General features: G+C 33.7%; 2 protein-coding genes and 1 long non-coding RNA gene across 3 annotated transcripts; 1 reads left to right on the top strand and 2 right to left on the bottom strand.

The window, feature by feature from the left end:
- Positions 1-1,981: 1,981 nt before the first annotated feature.
- On the bottom strand, positions 1,982-10,896 carry LOC107422431 (uncharacterized). Its single transcript, XM_016031881.4, has 14 exons — positions 10,471-10,896; positions 6,392-6,503; positions 5,244-5,356; positions 4,811-4,933; positions 4,524-4,726; positions 4,295-4,370; positions 4,033-4,119; positions 3,837-3,917; positions 3,675-3,707; positions 3,497-3,550; positions 3,373-3,414; positions 2,986-3,064; positions 2,836-2,906; positions 1,982-2,387 (listed from the first exon to the last, which is right to left on the bottom strand). The coding sequence occupies exons 1-14, from the start codon at positions 10,633-10,635 to the stop codon at positions 2,301-2,303; spliced, it is 1,326 nt and encodes a 441-aa protein (XP_015887367.1). The 5' UTR covers positions 10,636-10,896; the 3' UTR covers positions 1,982-2,300.
- A 1,222-nt stretch (positions 10,897-12,118) lies between these two features.
- Positions 12,119-13,053, bottom strand: LOC125423076 (uncharacterized). Its single transcript, XR_007241690.2, has 2 exons — positions 12,538-13,053; positions 12,119-12,464 (listed from the first exon to the last, which is right to left on the bottom strand). It is a non-coding gene; the product is annotated as an uncharacterized LOC125423076 (long non-coding RNA).
- A 2,625-nt stretch (positions 13,054-15,678) lies between these two features.
- LOC107422799 (24-methylenesterol C-methyltransferase 2) lies at positions 15,679-17,060 on the top strand. The gene has a single exon (XM_016032302.4). The coding sequence runs from the start codon at positions 15,786-15,788 to the stop codon at positions 16,866-16,868; it is 1,083 nt and encodes a 360-aa protein (XP_015887788.1). The 5' UTR covers positions 15,679-15,785; the 3' UTR covers positions 16,869-17,060.
- The last annotated feature ends 3,472 nt before the right edge of the window (positions 17,061-20,532 follow it).

Below are 20,532 nucleotides of genomic sequence, written 5' to 3' on the forward strand. Positions count from 1 at the left end.
CTTCTTGGAAACTCTTTACTTTGGGGAGTTTTATGGAATTTGGCTCCCCCACCTTTAATATAATTAATCTTAAGCTTAGAGTTGGAAGACTCACCTTGCCTATATTCGACAAGCGTTTCGGCCGTAGTGAGGGCAGTGGAAATATCTTGTACTCCCCTTCGTTGAAGCTCTTGGTATGCCCACGGTTGCAACCCATCCATGAAGTTGAAAAGGAGATCCTCCTCACTCATGTTGGGAATTTGGAGCATTAACCCGGAGAATTGCTCCACATATTCACGGATGGATCGTTGGTGCTTCAACTCCTTCATGCGTTTCCTAGCATCATTCGCCACATTCTCGGGATAGAATTGTTTCTTCAATTCACTCTTTAAATCTTCCCAAGAATTAATGGCGCATATGCCTTTCTTCATTTCTTCATGCTTTCTACGCCACCATACCGATAGAGGGTAGCGGTGTTTACCTTTTGCTTCTCGTCTTGGAAATCCAAGGCCTCGAAGTACCGTTCCATGTGCCACATGTAGTTGTCCAACTCCTTTGCATCCCTTCTCCCACTAAACTCCTTTGGTTTGGGAGCATCTACCCTTGGAGTAGAGACTATTTGTTGGGTAGTGACGGTGCCACTAGTTGCAGCTCTCTTGCATAATGCCCAATCCTCACGTGTCTCCTCTAAACTCTTCTTAAACTCATCTAATTGAGCTTGCATAAGGGACAAGGTTTCAATTACCTTTGTTTAGAAAACTTGGCTTTCATGACGCCATGCCTCGGTGTTGGCCTCGTTGGTGCTTTGCATGGTACCTCTAAGCTCCCCCACTTGGTCACCCACACGACCATCGAGCTCCTCCATCCCTTGCTCCACATGATCAAGCTGCTCCAACATATCGACAACAGCCAACTCCATCTTGACCACCTTGGTCTCCATGGCGGTGAGAACGTCCTTCGACTTTGAACGCCCACGTCCCTTCCTTGCAGCTTCGGGGATGACCTCTCTTCCCCTTGCTTTTTCAACCACAACCTCTGATGAAGACATATTGCTCTAGATGCTAGCTTTAACCTTGGCTCTGATACCACTTGTCACGGACTTGTTTGTTTACCCTTCAAGCCGTGCGGCCTTAGTTGCTATTCCGACCCTTTGTTGCAACTAAGTAAGCCTTTTGCCCACTAAAAGAGAGAGCTAAGCAAAGAAAGCTAGAGCACAAAGAGAGTTTGGGAGAATGAAAGTGTATTGCTTGAAAGAGAGCTTTACAAGTATAGATGGGATGTTCTTGGATTCTTGGATGGTTTGGCCAAATGAGGCATCCACCTATTTATAGGCATACAAAGTCTAATCCTATGGCTATGATTGCTTTAATCCTACGGTGGAGAATGGGTGTCTAGATCCTTCCCACCTCCTTTACAAAAATATCTAAAGAAGCATCTAGAAATGGATATGTACATGGCTTGACCTAGAGTTCTCCATAAGGTTCTAGAGAATTCTACACTACTCTAGGTGCTTGGCCCATTCTAAGGTCCAAAATGGAGAGAATGCTCACCAAGTGTTTGATGAAATGCCCCAATCGTGACATGGTGCACAGCATTGGATACTAAACGCTACTTTTAAACGGTCTGATTTTTATTTTTCCTTAATTTGTTCTGGATCATAATTAGTACTTTCAGACAGTACTCAGCCTATGACTATTTACTGCTTCTGGTCCGCTTCCAGCGCAGCAGTCGTACTTCGTCGATCTGTGGTATCTTAAAGAATACATTTATTTCTTTTTCCTCAATAATTACATATTTTTCTTCAGCAAAAACGATTAGCAGTATGAGTAAGTGCTAAGAATTATTAGTGTAAACAAAAACTGCATCAAGTATACTCAAGCATTGAGCTGTCAGATCGTATATGCAGAGGCAAAATAAAATAAACAAAAAGAAAGATTGAGTTCAGTAGATTCATAGATTTTTTATTTTTTATTTTTTTTCCTCCTCCCACAAGGGAAAGAAATAATATTAATTAACTGATATAAATAAATAAAAAGATTCAGTTGCTCTTATGAGGTTTCCATTGACTCGATTGCATAGACCACAAAAATCAAAGATGTTCCATTTCCCTTTTTTGTTACAACCCTTTTTCTAACCTACTACTAACCACCAATTTTGAAAAATAAGACATATTTCTGGAAACTCAAAATATGAGAATTGGGCCCTGGCATCAAATTTCTTTTGCCGCAGAAGGCAAATCTGAAGAAATTCATCCTTATACTAGAGCCAGCTTATGGCCAGACAAACAATAATTTGAATTAATGCTTCCAAATCATACAAAACTAGGGCTCCATGTGATTGCAATTGCTGTTTCGATGACTAGTGATAGGAATCGCTGTTATCATCATACTCTGAATAAAAGCTATCATCTGCACAATCAAAACTACTTTTAAATCAAGTAGAAGAGCTCAAAGAATTCTACAAAGGCCAAAAAAAAATATAAACAATTCCGTGCAGATAAAGGGTTAACAAGAAATCCATTAAGTAAAGTAGAAAGTTGTGAGATCCACAATTAGAAGTAATACGAAGTCAATACACGTAAAGGTACACAATGAGTAATGAATATGCTTAAAAAAATGTTTTTTTATGGGCGTTTAAAAGAAGCGCCATACTTTTTAGCCCTTTTCTGCTTGATATGTTACCGTTAGAAGTGGTATCTTCATATGGAAGTTCACTCATCTAAAAGTAGAAATCCAAGTATGATAAATTAAATTGAGCTAGTCAGATCTTGTCTTTAACTGAGCATAAGCTTGGAACTCTAATGATGACTACCCGCAAAACAGAAAAGCATTTTTATCATAATGTAGAAACTCTTACCGTAGCAAATCCGCAGCACATAAGACTAAAGCCAGGAAAGTTAAAAGGTGCCCTTTCAGAGAGAAACAGAGCTGGAAGAGAAAATTAACTGGATTAGTTAATGGATTGACTTTTCGACTAAATAAAAAATTGAAATAAATTGCCACTCACCTGTTAAAGGAGAGAAAACCAAGGGAGATATCACGTTTGAAAAAGACCCTATGCCTGAAATGCATCCTTGAGCTTTCCCCTGAAGGAAAATTAAATTTAAATTTACGGGGACAAAGTCAAGACAACAGTGTGAATTTGAAAAAAGAATTGATCTGCTTGAAAAAGGAAAAACAATGAAAAGAATCACAGTAAACATTTTTACTATTGTTTTGGTTCGTGAGTTTGCTTGCTTCACCACTCATTGGTCTGTTTTTCACATACCAATTCAACACAGTTACAGTGTTTTACTGAGATTAGGATATATTACTAATAGTTTGACATCATTATACTCTATAAAAAAGGCCGTATCAACCAAAATATTTTAAAGTCACTCTTCAAGAAAAGTACCTGTTCACAGGATCCAACTTGTTTAGATACAATGCTCCTCATCTGCACATCGTAATGGAAAAACAAATCAAAAGACTAATTGGAAAATATTATGAACTACGAAATAGAGAATAAAGGAACTCACACATGGTTGTGCGAACACAAAAAGGATGGAAAACATGGCAGCAACATAAGGAACCTACAAACTTACAAGCTGTTAGCCAGAATAAGCAATAGATTCATGCTGAACAGTATATCAGAAACTTATGATACTGGTTTCACAAATATGAAAGGAAGAAACTTGGTGGTTGCAAAAGGATTACCCAGCCGGACCACGCGATGCTAAATAAAAACATCTGTATTCAATACAAAAATAATTTAGTAAAATCTTGATAAGCAGCTAAAACGGAGTCATATCAACATCAAATAATAACCTTACTAGTTACTAGCAACATCATTTGATCAAAGTGAGAGTGAGTACATACATGCGCACAGCTAAAAAGGAGTCCTATTGAAAGCAGCCTCTCCTCTCCTAGAACGGGAGCCAATAAGGGCATGATAAGCAGCTGAAGAATAACTTTGAACATTAGATCCAGCACTAACTTAATGAAGGCTATAAACGAAGGTATTATGCAATAGATATGCAAATGTAAGCTAAAGGAAAATAATGGGAGAAAATACTTGTGAGATAGTGCCTGCAATTCCAGAAATCACCATGAGGTCAGCAAATTGATCCTTGTTGAAGTGAAATTTAGCCTTTAGGTAGTACTGCATAGGATTATCAAATTCCAACCATTACATTTCCTTTCGTTACAATAGAATAATTTGCAAGTATCAACAAGCCACCAGAATCCACTACTTTAAGGCGTTAAATTACAACATTACATAACAAACAAGAGAATTAAGACACCGTGTTTTTTTAATTAGTGGATGGAGAAAGTACCATCATCGAAGCATGAAGACCAACATCCGCGAGATTGCTAAAGAAGGCAACAACTGCGGCTTGAGAAAATGTGGGGCTGCAAAATCCACAATTTACAGTTGACTATTCCAAGTTCCAATCACACGTATCCCAAGTTGAGCATTATTTGAAACAGAGAAGCCAAAAAGAGAATAAACAAAAAGCTAATTTTTGAAGCTAGGAGATGAAATTAAATAAAAAAGAAAAAAACCTAGTCTTCAACAAGGCCACCATGTCGTCAAATGAAGGCATCGTTTTGAAGATCTGCATTTTCCTTGTTGGTTTTTTGTCTGATTCAGCGACATGTAGCTTTTCCTTGGTCATTATTGGAGCAGATAGATTGGCATCTATGATCGAATCCGGTAGGAAAACCCTCATATACACCGCAGCTACCAGCGCAACCAAAGCCGCAACCTAAATAGAATTAAAAGAATCTAATCAAGCACTAATAACGACAAATCAAAATACAATTGTGTTGTTTGGGAGGAGAGAAAGAACCTGGAAAGTGGAGGACGTGGAAAGGAAACGAGCCGATAAGGTTCCGCAAACGAAAGCAGAGGAACCAATCCCTGATAGGATTCCGAATGTAGAAGCTCTTCGCGCTTCCGGAACATTATCAGCCTGAAATTTTGTTAAACACGCGAAATCAATTTGAAAGACAGGGGTTTACCCAACTCTATTGCCCAACTCCATAGCCATTTCTCTACCGATCGAGTTTGGAGGGAAAAGACAAATTATTACCGTTTGTTAGCAAAGCAATTTATGCATTGTTCAATTCTCCATTTACTGGCATGATTACCTTGGAAACATGCCTATGGACTCAGATGGAAGCCCATAGCCATCAAAGTGAAAGCCTATATAAAGCCCAAAAGTGAGCAAGGGCGAGGCTTTTGCCATCCAGACAATACAATGAGGAGGAGAATTATTTTACCACATAAGCAAGGGCGAGGCAATGGACGCTGCCTTCACAAACCATGGCAATGAGAGTCTTGACCACGTAGTACACGTAGAAGAAATTCCTTGTCCTACTGTAAGCCAATATTCCTGTAACCACTTATTTCATTACTGAATATCCTTTGCATTATGTTTTCTATTAGTAAAAAATGAATCTCATAAGTACATATTATGATATATGAATAATATATATGATCCATGAGACATCCCATCCAAAAGCACATATATATTGGATGAGTTGTTCCTTCTAATGCAGCATAGGGTTTTCTTTTTAAATTTAAATTCACCAAAAAAAAAAAAAAACATTTTCCGATCCGTTCATTTATCTTCTTTTTAAATTCGGAAAACAGTATCTGTCTACGTCAATTGGGGGCAGAAAAGAAGGTTGTGAGACAGGCAGTGCCGTGGCACATGAAAGCAAATATAACGTGGAAGGCGTACTATAAAAATAATAATAAAAAAACAAAAATAAAAATTAAACAAACAAACAAACATAGAACAGTGTAGCATCACGGTACCAAAAGGACCAATTGAATGAAAGTTGTGTAGCGCAGATTTACAGTACCTATTGGGGTTTATTTAGAGCTAAGGATGGAAAAGTGAAGATTATGATTTCAACTTCACACTGTGTTTAAATTGAATAAGAAAAATGATAAGTTTAATGAGAAAAGGAAGTAAAAAGAAGAAAATAATAATTGTAAAATAATTTTTATTTAGATGAGTTTTGATGAAAAGAAGAGCAAATAAAATCAAAATCAAAAAATAATTAACGTTGTTTACAAGTTTACAAAAATATACTCAATATATAATATCTTAATTATATAATAACAAAGATTGTTTTTGAATATTATAAAATTTCATTAAACTTTTCCTTCCTTTTTCTTCTTTATCCTTCCCCTCGTTTTTAGGCATCCAAAAAAAATTAATTCATTTCCTATTTTAATTAATATGATTAGGATTAGATCAATATATAATTATCATTAAGATGATTAATGTCCATGAATGGTTACCTAATTATTTGAACCATACCTGTGCTGGTTGAGCAGTCTCGTCAAAACAATCAAATTGAATGGAGAAATTTGACACGAATTTAGTCAATTTGGAAGGACTAAGGTGTATGCATACCTAGGGGAATAATGGTGAAACTCAACGGGACTGTAAGCAAAGCTTTCCTTCCATACTTATCTGAGAGATTCCCTACCAAAGGCATTATCACGAGAGTTCCCAGCCCTATAATCTGCATAAAACCAAAAATATATCCAATAAACCATACATAAAAACTTGGTGTGAAAAATCAAAGCAAAAGACTGTAAAAACCAAAACCATATGTGGGGATCTATTAAAAAAATATGATATATTGGACATAAATTATATAATCAAACCATCTACAATTATTAAATCTATATATTTACGTAATTTAACAATTATAAATTATTATTTTTTACTATCTTTCCTCATAAATTTTGTATTATATTAATGCTATGATATAGGAAGTAACTAATTAAAGATGATTATGAATGATAACAATTCGAAGGGACAAGGGAAATGACAAGCAATTATAATTTGTAATGCAAAGGTGAGAAAAACAGCACCAAAGCATATCAAGTTGAGAGTTGTGATTGTTTAGTTGTGGTGCTGTTTTAGTTTTTACTTTGTCTACAAAAGTTTCAAATATTGAAAACGCAAAAATAATGATTTAAAAAAAAAACAATGTATCTCTTAAAAGATGAATAAAGAAAACGCTTGCAAAACTCTATAACTACTTTAAAAACTTTTCAGTCTTGTCCAGATATAGTCTTGATGTTACGTTAACAAATTGAACCTGTACAGTAAATTTCCTCAGTTTCAGGTACAGTAAATTAAATCCGTTAATTTCCTTCAATAAATTTATATTAAGAATGATCAACCCCTATATGTTTGCTCTAAAACAGAGCACCCCATTTCCGTGTACCGTAAACCATTTTTTTGTGATTAATTTACTGTTCGTTCCGAGAATGAAAAATCAATCCAATGGCATAAATTTTTTATTTTTTATTCTTTCCATCAGTAAATTTATAAAAACAAAACAGCATTCCTCCTAACATATTGCTATGCATATATATCACGACAAAAGTTGTAATTAATATTACATATAACTGACCAAAATTAAACACAAACCATCCAGTGCATAATCTCAGCGCATTCATGGGTAAAACCGCAGCTACCATGAATATACTAAACTTCTCAGATCACAATTTTAATAGTTTTTCGTGGCTCTAAAATGGTAACTGAAAGACTACTAAACTCCCTGGTGAATGTTCTATATACCAGGAGAATTTAAAGAAATGAATGTAAAAAATAAAAAAAAATAAAAAAAAAATCACGTATTACAAGAAGCAAAATGAAGTAAATGTAATCAAGATCTTTTTCTAGACTGTGTTCCTCAAATCAAATGTTGGTTAATTGCTTTTAAGTACTTCCTTTGCCCTAAAAAGAATAAACAAAGATGGGAAACGGAAAGAAAAAAATATTATTTCTCTGTGCTGAAAGCACCAAGTAAGAAGAGGAGACAATAGGACGATACAGGAATAGAAAGCTAATAGAGCAAGCAGGAAATTAGAAGGTGGAAAAAAATTAAGTAAATTACAAATGAAAGCATGGAAAAAAAAATACCGCCTGTTGAAATGCGGAGAGGTAAATGGCTAATGAACAGTTGGGTTTTCCTGGACATATGGCGGAGATTGTAACATCGATTATTACCGGAATCACCATGAATGTGGAGAAGTTGGACAGAAAGACTGTTATGAATAGGTGATTCATCTTTGATAACTGTCCCATTTTCGATAAGAGATCTCTCTCCCTCTCAAAAGCTACCCAAAAAGAAACTAAACTAACAAATCCAGCCCACTCCAAGAAATAGCTTAAAAAAGCAGAAGAGAACGTGGAATTGAAAGAAAGCGTTATGTGGGATATATATATGTAACTGAAAATTAAAGACAAAGGCCTAGTTTTTTGATATTTCTGTCTCCAACTTTTTTTTTTTTTTTTTTTTTTGGGGGGACCGCCTCCACTTTATTTATTTATCTTTTTCTTCTCTGGTAAATGGAGGCATCCATTTTGCTTGCATAAGTTAATGCATTATGTAAAATATTATACAATGTAGGTTTAATTGGTAAACTATGAATTTGAGATATCAAGGTAAAAAATTAAAATAGTATTAAAAAAAAGGCAAAAAATTAAAAAAATTATTGTAATTCATAAAAAAAATTAAAAACAAAAAGTTTAAGGTACCATGTACAAAAAAGAAGGATTTTTTTTAAAATAAAAAATGGATTAATGTGTAATCTACATGATCAGCGAGCACTTACTTAGATCTGGGAAGTGGGCCATTAGAAAAAAATTTGAATGGTCTTTTCGAACAAAATGCAGATCTATCTGGTATGCCTTGGACTAACAAGAATTGCTATTAAAGATTTGATTTGTTGATTTAATGGCTAAATCCAAACCATCTAAAGCTGCATGAGCATATGATTATACTTCGGGATAGGGCCCAATGAGGTAGGCCATTAATTACGTAGACCAAAATACTCGTTAATTCAGTGGACTACGATCTTTTGGTCCACATTTATGCATTATGCATAATTTTTTGTTTTTTTGTGAATCACAGGTATCCAATATTCATATTTTAGTTATAGTTAAAATCGAATACGACAAGGTTTAGATTGAGTACTAAAGCGGCTTTGTAATATTCCTAGAAATTTCTTAAAAATCCAAATAAACACAAAACTATAAAGCTCATGTTCATAAATATATTACTCACTTGAACCTTAAGGAAAACAAAGATGCTGATCAGGGCATGCAAGTTTTAGTCGGTTCGGTTTGCTAGAGATTCCAACTTGACCCAAATCAACTTTCGGCTCTAAATTTTTAAACAAATGCTTGAATTCGCTTAAGAAAATACTTTACGTCGAAGTCTTTATCCAAAGGATTTAGATTTGTCTCAATTATATATATATATATATATATTATATACACATACACTGATCTATATAGGTTTTACGAAATAAATAATAATTTCCCTTTTCGTGGTCTTATGTGTTTATAGTACTAAAATTAATTTTCCATATGGTTCAGTCAGCCCAGCAACTAAAATGAATTTTGTAACCAGATAAAAATGTAAATAGTTAATGAAAAAAAAAGGAAGATTAAAGGAAAAACAATTTGGATTATAGTGAAAACATGAGATGGGAAAGATCACCATATTCCAATTGTTAACAAAGTGACGAAAAATACATGGTATCATTGTGGACCCTAGCTTCTAGGTAATTTGTCCATATTACTTAAGCTGAACAGCAAGAAGTATCCGTGAAACTGAAGGGAAATTTCGTTTTGATGAGAGAGAGATTTTATGATCAAAGGATGTAGGAACATACAACATATGAGGTTAAAATTTTTCTTAATCAATAGCTAAGACAAAAACTAAAACAGCAACCTTCACTAAAGATGATGAAATTATACAAACAATGATCACGTCTCTCGTTTCCACTCTCAGCCTCAGAACAGTAATTTAAAATGTAAGTCAAATGAACTCTATATACAGGTTGGACTTTGCAAAAAAAGGTATCATATCATGCATATGGTTGAAAAAATCAACCTAATTCGGCTGGTTAGTAAGTAGAAAACTTACTCCGTCACAATAAAAAGTGATATTGAAATTTTCTCAAATAAAATAAATGGGCTATACTATCAAAGCTACCTAACTGAAAAAAAAAAATCTTTATCTTAATATGACCTTTAAGCCTATTAATAAAGGGAAATTAATTATAAAGATTAGAATTTCATCTAGCATTACACGCATACTTAGCTTACTGATCACATTTGTTGAAAAAGAGTATGCTTCTTAGAAAAAATATATGAAGGTAAAGAACGATCGATTGTAGGTCCTACCTTTGAATTTTTTGGTGAAAACCTACTTTTGAAATTTTGTCAATTGAAAAGAAAAACATTTAATGCAGTTACAAATCGAAAAGGAAAAATATTGGAAAAAAAAAATGATAAACAGAGAAATAAAGAACTTTACGTGCTTAATTACCATGGCTTTTGCACCGGAGTTTTAACAAAGAAAAGAAGCACTTATACGAGTTCATGGAACTCTACTTATATTCAGGGATAAGGAAATGTTAAAAACAGAAACAGTAGTACTGAAATGGGCTTTAGGGGATTACCGCTTGTTGAAATCCAGATAAGTAAATTGCAAGTGAGCATTCATCTTCTCCGGGACAAAGCGCAGCCATTGTGACATCTGTGATGGCCGGGATCACCATGAAAATAGAGAAGTTGTGGAGAAAGATTGTCATGAAAAGGTGGCTCAAACCAGACAACTTTTCCATGTCTCCCAAACAACGGGAAACTTACACCTAATTTAGCTAAAATGAAAACCCTCCACTACGCTACTCCCTAATTCAGACTTTATGGAATGCCAAAACAAGAGCCTTGATTTTCAATATGATCCTTTACTATATATGTATTTAAATATCACTTTGAAATAAGTACAATACCAGTAAATTAAGCTCCCTGTCATAGATAAGATGAAATGTATAAATGACAGCAGGCAATCAAACTAGACAATGACCGACCAATCACAATCCAGTATTCGGCTGAAAGTTAAGTGGAATGGAAAAATGCCCATTTGTTATAGTCGGTTTGAGGTGATAATACTACCACACGGCCTTTTTTTATTTTAAATCTTCGTTTTAGAAAGTGACAAAAGCAGGACTGAAGGGATGCGTAGCTTGTAAGTTCATGCAAAGGATACGGCCCCAAACTTTAATGTGGCTTGCGCAGCGTATTTACGCCTTCAGGCGTGCAAGCTTGACCTACTACGCCCTTCCCTTGTGTACTATACAAAGTTGGCACGTTTACCCTCCGTCAATTATGTCAATTGGTTCAGCCCGTAGTTCAAGTGACAAAATAAATCGATTGCTTCCGGATGTTAGAATTTTAACAAAGTTTAATCCTTACAAAACTCAATATAGTAATAATTCAGGCTTGTTTTTTTTCCATCACGTTTATTCCAGTCTTTGTTATTAATTTCGGGAAGGTAGGGAACTCGATCGCCTAAACATGAAAAAGCTCCTACGCTCAGCGCAATTAATTTCTTTGCCATACCAAACAATTTTCAAGAAAAGTTGGCCCGAATAGAACAAATTGATTTTTAGCCTATATTCTACATTTCCTTTTAGATTTTAGCTCACAATTGTAACAATTAGGCCTAATCTAATAGCCCATCATCTTCAAAATCGACCCAATTTTAGGCCCGACTAAACCATGAATCTGAATACTAGGCCCAAGCATATGGTTCTGTTACCCATCAAAGTGGACCTTGTCAACCACTTATACTGTAGGTTTTTTTGGATGAAGATCTTGGTAGAAGTTGGCATACAGCTAATTTTCCAATTTAACCACTGTACACAAGTTACATTGTACTTATTCACCCCAAAAAAGAGAAAAAAAATAAAAAATTCTACACTGTTCCCGTTACCTTTTCAACAAGTTGTAAATATTCAATATCGGTTTCAATACATGATATCCTTCTTCTCTCTGAGATTAAAATGGTTGAACCAGAGAAATTAATCAAACATCTTTTGCTCTGACATTATAGAACAATCAAATTCACATACACCAACTCCATCATGGAAACTAACTAACAAAGAATTAATAATCAATGTTAAAATCTATTCTAATTAACGGCAAATTGATGAAATTAAGAGAATCAAAGCCACTGTATTCCATAGTGGATATTCCTTGTTACTTTCCGTGAAAGCGAAGACATATATAAAATATCGATTATAAACAAATGAAAGGGAAGAGATGTTCACAGATCCAAATCCCCAAAAGCAAACTTTTTAATATGCCTTTTTGGAGATAAAACACTTCATACGCATTTTAGAAATAAAACACTTTTTAATTATTTTCAAAACTAAAATAAAAATAAAAAAGAAGTAGAAAGTTTGCAAAAGTTGAAGCACTATGGCTAAGGAAGCTTCCACGTGATTACCTAGCTACCTAACATATATACGGTCCATATATCTTCCAGAATGCAGCGATACACATGGAAGTGCTATTGCGCACCCGTTGCTCTTTTGGATCCTTACAACATCTTATCTGCAACTTGCTAATTTTTTAATAAGCTTCTTTCCACGCCCGTGGTTCTAGTTCACTGGGGAAAAAATAAAAATAAAAACGAAAAAACAAAAACAAAAATACAAAGCAAAAGACCATAACATCCCTACCACTTCGACACATGCATGACAACGGTGGGCCAGCGCCGCTGGCCGCCCATGGCTTAACACATTGTTTCTGTCTTCTTCTTCTTCTTTTTTTTTCTTTTTTTTTTTTTCAAGTTGATTTCCTGTAATTTTCGACGTCCAAAAATACATTAAATCAAAGCTTAATTCTGAAGTGGCATAACCAAACAATGCAGGAGCTATCTTCGGTTTTATCGCCCCATTTCAATTACCCCTCTTTTACCAATTTTGGCGAGCAAAACGGTACGTACTACAGGACAAATATGTTCCGCTGTCCGTGTTAAAATATCTAAGATTCGACCCGTTAGCTTTCCCACCTGACTCTTTGTTAAGCTTTATAAAGAAAAATCTCAATGCATTACAAGATGATAAAATATACGATTCAATCAACGTACTCCTACAAAAGGCAATGCCACCGAAAACCAACACAAAATAGTAGATCTGAGAGGTAAAATATTAATTATTTAAAATATAAATTAAATACTGTAAACTTACATCAGGAGCTAAAGTATTCCTTGTTGCAGTGAATAAAATAAATTTATAAAATATGGTTTACAATTACTAGAATAAAAATTTTGCAGTGAATCAAATCAAATTATAAACATATACTACAACAAAAATAAATAAATTTAGAGGGTTAGAAAAAAAAAAGTTTCAGAATAGGCAAGGGTGCCAGGCTGTTGAGACAGAAGGAGAGGACCCAAAGTCTGTCAGGGGCATGTTTCCCAATTACTCAGATTTTGGGCCAGCCCATTATGACAACTAAAATAGCCTTAACACATTTGGGAAGCACGTGACCAAAAAATTAATAAATCATAAAGATTGAAGATTCTTGCCAGTAATTAATGAAGGAACATGTATACCAGCCCCGCACATTTTGCCGCATGGAACATAAAAATATCGAATAAATAAAAATGAATTGCATTGTCTATAAAATTTTTCCTCCGAGACTGGTAAATCTTGAAGGTAACCTCAAGGAAACACTGGTGCAGATTATTTAGCAGCAAAAGTTCTTAACCTTTCCAATAATGTGTACTCTTTCTTTTAAAAAAAAAAGAAAAAAGAAAAAGACAAAAGGTAATTATATGAGATCTGATTTGCAATTTCTATAAAAGTTGACCAAAAAAAATAATATAGACCAAAGAGTGAGAATATAATAAATGTCTCTTTTTTTTTTTCTTTTTTTTTGAGATGGAGAATATAATAAATGTCTAGGAAAATATCAATAGTTGAATTAGTTCCGTCCAATCAGATTCTGCCATTTCTTCTTGCCAGAATTGTCAGCCAGTAATTGCCATCTGACCTGATAGGCGCTTCTCAATTACAAAGACATTCACGAGCTTCATTTGTGAACGACAACCACAAAGTACCAAATTGGCCAAAATACATTACCTGCAAAACAAAAAAAAAAAAAAAAAAAGAAAAAAAAAAGGCCTAAATATATGTATGGTGGTGAGCGGTACAATATATATATATATATATATTTTTTTTTTTTTGGGGTTTACCTGAGGAAGAAATCCCAAAACAAGAAGCAACTTCTCTCCTTTTAAAAATCAAAAACAAACAAACCAAAAAATAAAATAAAAATACTTCTCAAGTTGGCATAACTTATACGTAACAAAAATGTGCTATGTGCTATGTGTATGATGAAGTTCTAATCTAATCAATATGATTAAAAATTTAACCCTCAATCATTCACCTAGTATACGTTTTATGCATAAATATGTAATACTATATTTTTGAGAAATTTATAATATCATTATCATATATATTTCATTTTTTTATTACAATTTAGGGAGGGGGAGTTGCATTCTTTTAAAAAATGAAGTTATAAATTTTCAAATCCCATAAATATTAATGTAATTATTGTGATTTTTTAGTGATATCATTTTAATAGATAAGATTCTAAAAACTCCTTAATTAACTGTTAGAAAATAGTGGATTAATCATTAGACTTATTCTGTCATTCCTTGATTCATATCAACAAGAGTCTTTTTTTTAATTATGTTTTTATTGGTTAAACTCGTAAGTAATTTGGTAAAAATTAGTGACAACCTTTTTTTTGAAAAAAAAAAAAAGCATTATCACAATTTTAATTTTAGATAAATCCCTAAAAATGTAAATCCACGTCAGGTTTAATACCTTTTTTTTTTTTTGGCACTTAAATATGCAATAAATTAAATAACACTATATCGACTTTTTCAACAACCATAAGTTATTTAAAATTATATTAACAAAAAAATAAAAAAAGAAAATCTATATATAGTTTTTCTATAACAAAAAAATACACATTTGCATCATAGCGGTTATTTTAAATTTCTATGACTATAATCTAACTTCAATAAAATTTATCAAAATTTTTGTAAGTTTAAATACTTTTACTTTTTTTAACATTGAAATTGAGGGATTGGAATTTCAGATTTTCATTCAAAATAAATAATAGTTGCAAAAACTACATTATTTTGAAGATAAAAATGCTCATACTAGATACATGAAAATTTCATTTAATTATCAACAGTTTCACATTAAAAATTACATATATCAAGTTTTGAACAGTTTTTGTATTTTGGAAGCAAAAAAAAAAAAAAAAAAGAAAAAAAAAGCAGTTTTTATATTTTTTTTGCCCAAAAAAAAGGGAAAAAAAAACAGATTGTATATTATTTACTTCATTTCGAATTTCGCATTAATTTCTGGTATATCCAGTATAATCGGTTTACTTGTTTCTAAATCATCCTAGCAAATTCCTTCTATTGATCATAAATTGTTGTTATGGTATAATATATATATGTATATATATCCTCCTAGCAAATTTGAACGAAGAGCAGAGAAGAAATAATAATAATAATAATAAAGAGATGAAGGATTTTTGTACCAAAAAAAGATTATTAATTTTTATTTTGAGTCCAATCTTTTTTCTTTTTCTTTTTTTCTGTTTTTTTTGGGGATATTTTGAATTTAATCTTTTTTCTTTTTCTTTTTTTCTTTTTTTTGGGGGGATATTTTGAATTTAATCTTAAGCGCACGCATATTGTCTTCTTTCAATCCCACGTGTTCAAAAGGAGATACCGATCCACGCGCTACTCGCGTGCCAGAAATCAACTGCACACAAAATAAAAGCTGACCATACATACCAAGCTTACAAAAGGGGGGTAATAGGGTAGAGACCCAAGTTTCTCCGTTTTCACATACTAGTTTCTTTTGCTAGTTGCTATTCTATCTTTGCCTCTTGTGTAATGGACTCTGTTGCTCTGTTTTGTACTGGGGCTCTCCTAGCCGGCGGTATCTACTGGTTTGTTTGCATTCTCGGCCCTGCAGAGCAAAAGGGAAAGCGAGCCGTCGATCTTTCCGGAGGCTCGATCTCCGCCGAGAAAGTCCAGGACAACTACAAGCAGTATTGGTCATTCTTTCGCCGCCCCAAAGAGATCGAAACCGCCGAGAAAGTCCCCGACTTCGTTGACACATTTTACAATTTAGTCACCGATATATATGAGTGGGGCTGGGGCCAGTCCTTCCATTTCTCACCATCCATCCCCGGCAAGTCCCACCGCGATGCCACGCGCCTCCACGAGGAGATGGCCGTCGATCTCATCGATGTCAAACCGGGGGATCGAATTCTCGACGTCGGATGCGGGGTCGGCGGGCCCATGCGTGCAATCGCCGCCCACTCGCGTGCGAAAGTCGTCGGCATCACGATTAATGAGTATCAGGTGAACCGCGCGCGTATGCATAACAAGAAGGCCGGGATAGACTCGCTCTGCGAGGTTGTCTGCGGGAATTTCCTCGAGATGCCTTTCCCGGACAACAGCTTCGACGGTGCGTACTCGATCGAAGCGACCTGTCACGCGCCGAAGCTCGAAGAGGTTTACGCCGAGATCTTTAGGGTTTTGAAGCCTGGATCTCTATACGTTTCGTACGAGTGGGTGACGACGGACAAGTACAGGGCCGAGAACCCTGAGCACGTGGAGACGATTCAGGGGATTGAAAGAGGGGACGCCTTGCCTGGTCTTAGGAGCTACCTGGATATTGCAGAGACGGCGAGGAAGGTAGGGTTCGAGGTGGTGAAGGAGCGAGATCTGGCAAAGCCACCGGCTCAGCCGTGGTGGACAAGGTTGAAGATGGGCAGGATCGCCTACTGGAGAAACCACATTCTAGTCACTGTGCTCGCGGCCTTGGGAATCGCACCTAAAGGAACCGTGGATGTCCATGAGATGTTGTTCAAGACCGCTGACTATCTGACCAGAGGCGGTGAGACTGGAATCTTCACTCCAATGCACATGATCCTCTGCCGGAAGCCCGATTCCCCTCCCTCTTCCTGACTAACTAATTAGTTCTGGAGGTAAAACGCACACCTCTCAATCTGTCCTACTGCCTCCTGTTCTACCTCCTCTCTTCCTGGTACTCCTAGTTTTTTTTTTTTTTTTTCTTTCTTTTTAGTTCTAATTTTATTATGTTATTGTAATTTTGTTTTCGAATTTATTTGAATTTCATGGTTGAATATTTGATTTCCACACCTTTGCGAGAGTCGAGAATTTTGCTTCCATTTTTTTTTCTTTCTTTTCTTTTCTGTAATTTTGTCTGTCTGTGACGGTGACCACCATGTAGCACGGTATCTTTTGAAAGTGTAGAAGATGGTAGAAAAGATATTCAAAAGAGCATTTGGCAATCCGTCCAATTTATCACGATTTGTTTTATTTTTATGTCTAGAATTCCTTCCTTGAATTTTCCGCCACTTCTATTAGGAATTTCAATTCGATTTTAGATTTTGGTTTATGAAAATTAAAAAAAGAAAAAAAAAAGTAAAAGTAAGAGAATCGAACGGCGGTGATCGGAGTTGTTCAGATGAGATATGTTGGGGTTTGTAGGTGAAGGATTCAGGGAGGTAGGAGACCATGGGAAAGGGGCACGCTAGGCGCACATGGAAAGATAGAAACATAAAGAAGTGTGCTTAGGTGGCGAGCACTGGGGGCTTGACTCGTTTGGAAGTTTGGAGAAGTTGGGGCTACAAATACGCCGACAGGTGGGGCGCACTTCGGCTTTGGATCTTTCAATGTTTGTTTGCATGACCTGTGTCCTATAATGAACTGACTTTTCAATAGGGGGGACTCAGAATTGGTCTGGCTTAATATTTTAAAAGTAGGCGTGTTTTGCTGTTTACAATACTGTATTAGATCCGTATTCCCTCTTTCTTGTTAATGTTTTACATATATTTCTAATTCTTTGAGGTTCTAGTGTCTTTTAGTGTATTTATATATTTTGGGGCACGTGATTTGCTCTGATACACCTTGCCACTGCAATTTTTCTTAAGAAAAAGAGTGTTGTTTTTTTGTTAGACAAAAAAAAGTGTGTCCGACCACTCAGCGGATGCTTATTCATACTCTAAATTTACAACTTTATAGAATATATATCTTCAGGTGCATGTGCCTCTCTAACGACGGGAATATATATATGCTCTAACAATGGTCCTTATAATTATTCGTGAATCGTAATGTCAATATAAACACCATCAATTGCCTTTTTTGTTTTGTGAGTGGAAGTCGTCAATTGCCTTTTAAGAAGTTTGTAATTTCAAAATCCCTCCTGTATTAATTGCATTTCATTATTGGGGCCGGTGGGTTGGGGAAGACTCTGATGCCTACTAAAGCAGATCCCACTGGGAAAATTTTGTGCTAATTAACCAATAATTCTTACAAAAAGAAAAAGAGGAGCTACTTTAATATAAAACAAAATAACAAAAATGAAAAAAATTGAATTTGGTAATTATTTAAGGTCTTAATAGCAAAGTCATCGTCTCATAAACTGTATTGAGCCGTTGTTCCTTGAGGACCACCAATATAAGTTAAGATGGCATCAATTTTCGACATATTGAGAGTATTATGTATAATGTGGCCAATACTCAATACTACAAGAATAACTAGTGCCACGCCGAATACCGCCCCAATTATTTTTTCATTAAAATTAAAAAATTAATAAACCATTTAGAATTATCTCCTTTGGTCGTTCTGTTAATGGTTGATACGATATTGTTTTTATATACGCCACAAGTACACAAACTGGTTTTCAGAAAAAAAAAAAAAACAGAACAACCCTTAAATTGGTTTCTGATATTGTTGTCATAAACTGTAGTCATGATTTGATTGGCCTCATGAGATTATTCAATTTCACGGCAGTACTTGATTGTTCTTCCAAATCCACAAACTTCTTCTGCCACTTCTCATTTCTCAACAAGAAAAAACGGAAATCTTAGTAAAAATCGAGGAAAAGGGAAACCAAAAGAAAAAGCAATCAAGGAAAAGCTCACGGAATACTGGCGTTAATAAGCCCAATAGTCGTTTAGGGAGCGGAATATTGTTACTTGGAAAAGTCTACCTTCTTAACCAATGGAAGTTCAAAGATATTTTCGGTGATTGATTGAAAGATTTTTTTCATTTTCTTTTTTTTATCAAATGGGAATCTGTTATCAACCATAAAAAAGGAATCTGTTAGAAGATTTTCTGGGAGGCCAAGTTCTTGCCGCATTGTGCTCAAACTTCTTAAACCAATCACAACATGATTTGAGCTTTTTCTAAGAAAGCATCCGACTTTTATTAAGTTTTGAACCATCACACTTTCAAATCCAAATTCAAATCTTTATTTAATTGAAATCCTTCTTACTATTTATAATTTTAACCCCAAAATAACTAATAATTAATGATGGGTAATATCTTCCAACATATATATATATATATATATATATATTTTGACGGCAAACAATTCTAAATTCTAATCCTTTGGAAATTAAATGTTTCAGCTAGTTTTAAATAAAAGTATATTTTGATGGCCCGCTCTTACTTTAATTGTGTATGGTAGCCTTGTCGATTGTTTATTTATTTATTTATTTATTTTTATCATATGAAAAAATAAATAGTTATTTAAAATTTTTTTAATATATCTATTTTAAAATTCTATTATATTTATATGGGGGGGAGGGGAATACTGTAACCCTTTATTTTTTAAGGATATGTCAAACATTATTAAATTTTTTAAAATAAAAATTTATTTAAAATATTATTTTTTAAATAATAAAATTTAATAAAATATATATATAGTTAATTAATAATTATAGATAGTCTTTTATATGTTAGGATGGAAGAATAATTTTAAAATAAACTATACAATTATATCACATATGTTTAGATAATATCAACTTTTACCCCGAATATATAACAATTTATATTTATTATTGAAAATACTCTTAGCATCTTCAAGAATGATGCATTAATCATTCGCACTGCTGCATCCTCTCGCGGAATCCTTATAAACAATCTTGGAATGGATATTTCATTATTATTATTATTAGTAATAATATTTTTGATAAACACTATTATATCTCTTTTATTTTGCTGTTTTTATAATACTTCATTCATATTATAAATATATATATATATATAGCATAGTTTTTTTTATATTTATTAGCAATAAAGTTAGATTTTGACCCATTTATTTTCTATTTCATGAAATTATTTTAAAATAAAAAATAATTTGATATTTCATAATAATTTTTCACAAAGAAAGAAAAAATTAACTCATAGTAACTTGTTTTTTTTTTTTTTCCCTTTTCTCTATTAAGAAAAAAAAAACAATTTTAAATGAATTTAATGTGAATAACCTTTAATTCTTTAATTTTTAAAGTTTTGTTTGAGATGATCATAATTATATACATATATAATTTATAACTTTTTTTTGTTGATAAATTGGGAATGAGATTTTTGCTTTAATATTTTTAAAATTTAGCAATTTTAAATGTATGCGTTATATCTTTTTCTTAAAATTACTTACAAATAATTATATATATATATATATAATTTATTTTTTTTATGAATTGGTAAAGAGATTTTTGCATTAACATTTTCAAAATTTAGTAATTTTAGATGTATGCATTATGTCTTTTTCTTTAAATTACTTAAAAATAAAAAATAAAAAAAATTTATAGAAGGGGAAAAA

The sequence above is a fragment of the Ziziphus jujuba genome, chromosome 5 (genome assembly GCF_031755915.1).
Source record: "Ziziphus jujuba cultivar Dongzao chromosome 5, ASM3175591v1".
In the NCBI taxonomy this organism is placed as follows: Eukaryota; Viridiplantae; Streptophyta; class Magnoliopsida; order Rosales; family Rhamnaceae; genus Ziziphus; species Ziziphus jujuba.

Bases quoted from the DNA above. Each gene is read 5' to 3' on its own strand.
- LOC107422431 (XM_016031881.4), bottom strand. From the start codon at position 10,635: ATGGAAAAGTTGTCTGGTTTGAGCCACCTTTTCATGACAATCTTTCTC. The intron at 3,918-4,032 runs GTATTTTCTCCC...GTTATTCTTCAG, and splicing joins TTGCAGGCACTATCTCACAA to CTGCTTATCATGCCCTTATT. The intron at 3,708-3,836 runs GTATGTACTCAC...TATTGAATACAG, and splicing joins TCCTTTTTAGCTGTGCGCAT to ATGTTTTTATTTAGCATCGC.
- LOC107422799 (XM_016032302.4), top strand. From the start codon at position 15,786: ATGGACTCTGTTGCTCTGTTTTGTACTGGGGCTCTCCTAGCCGGCGGT.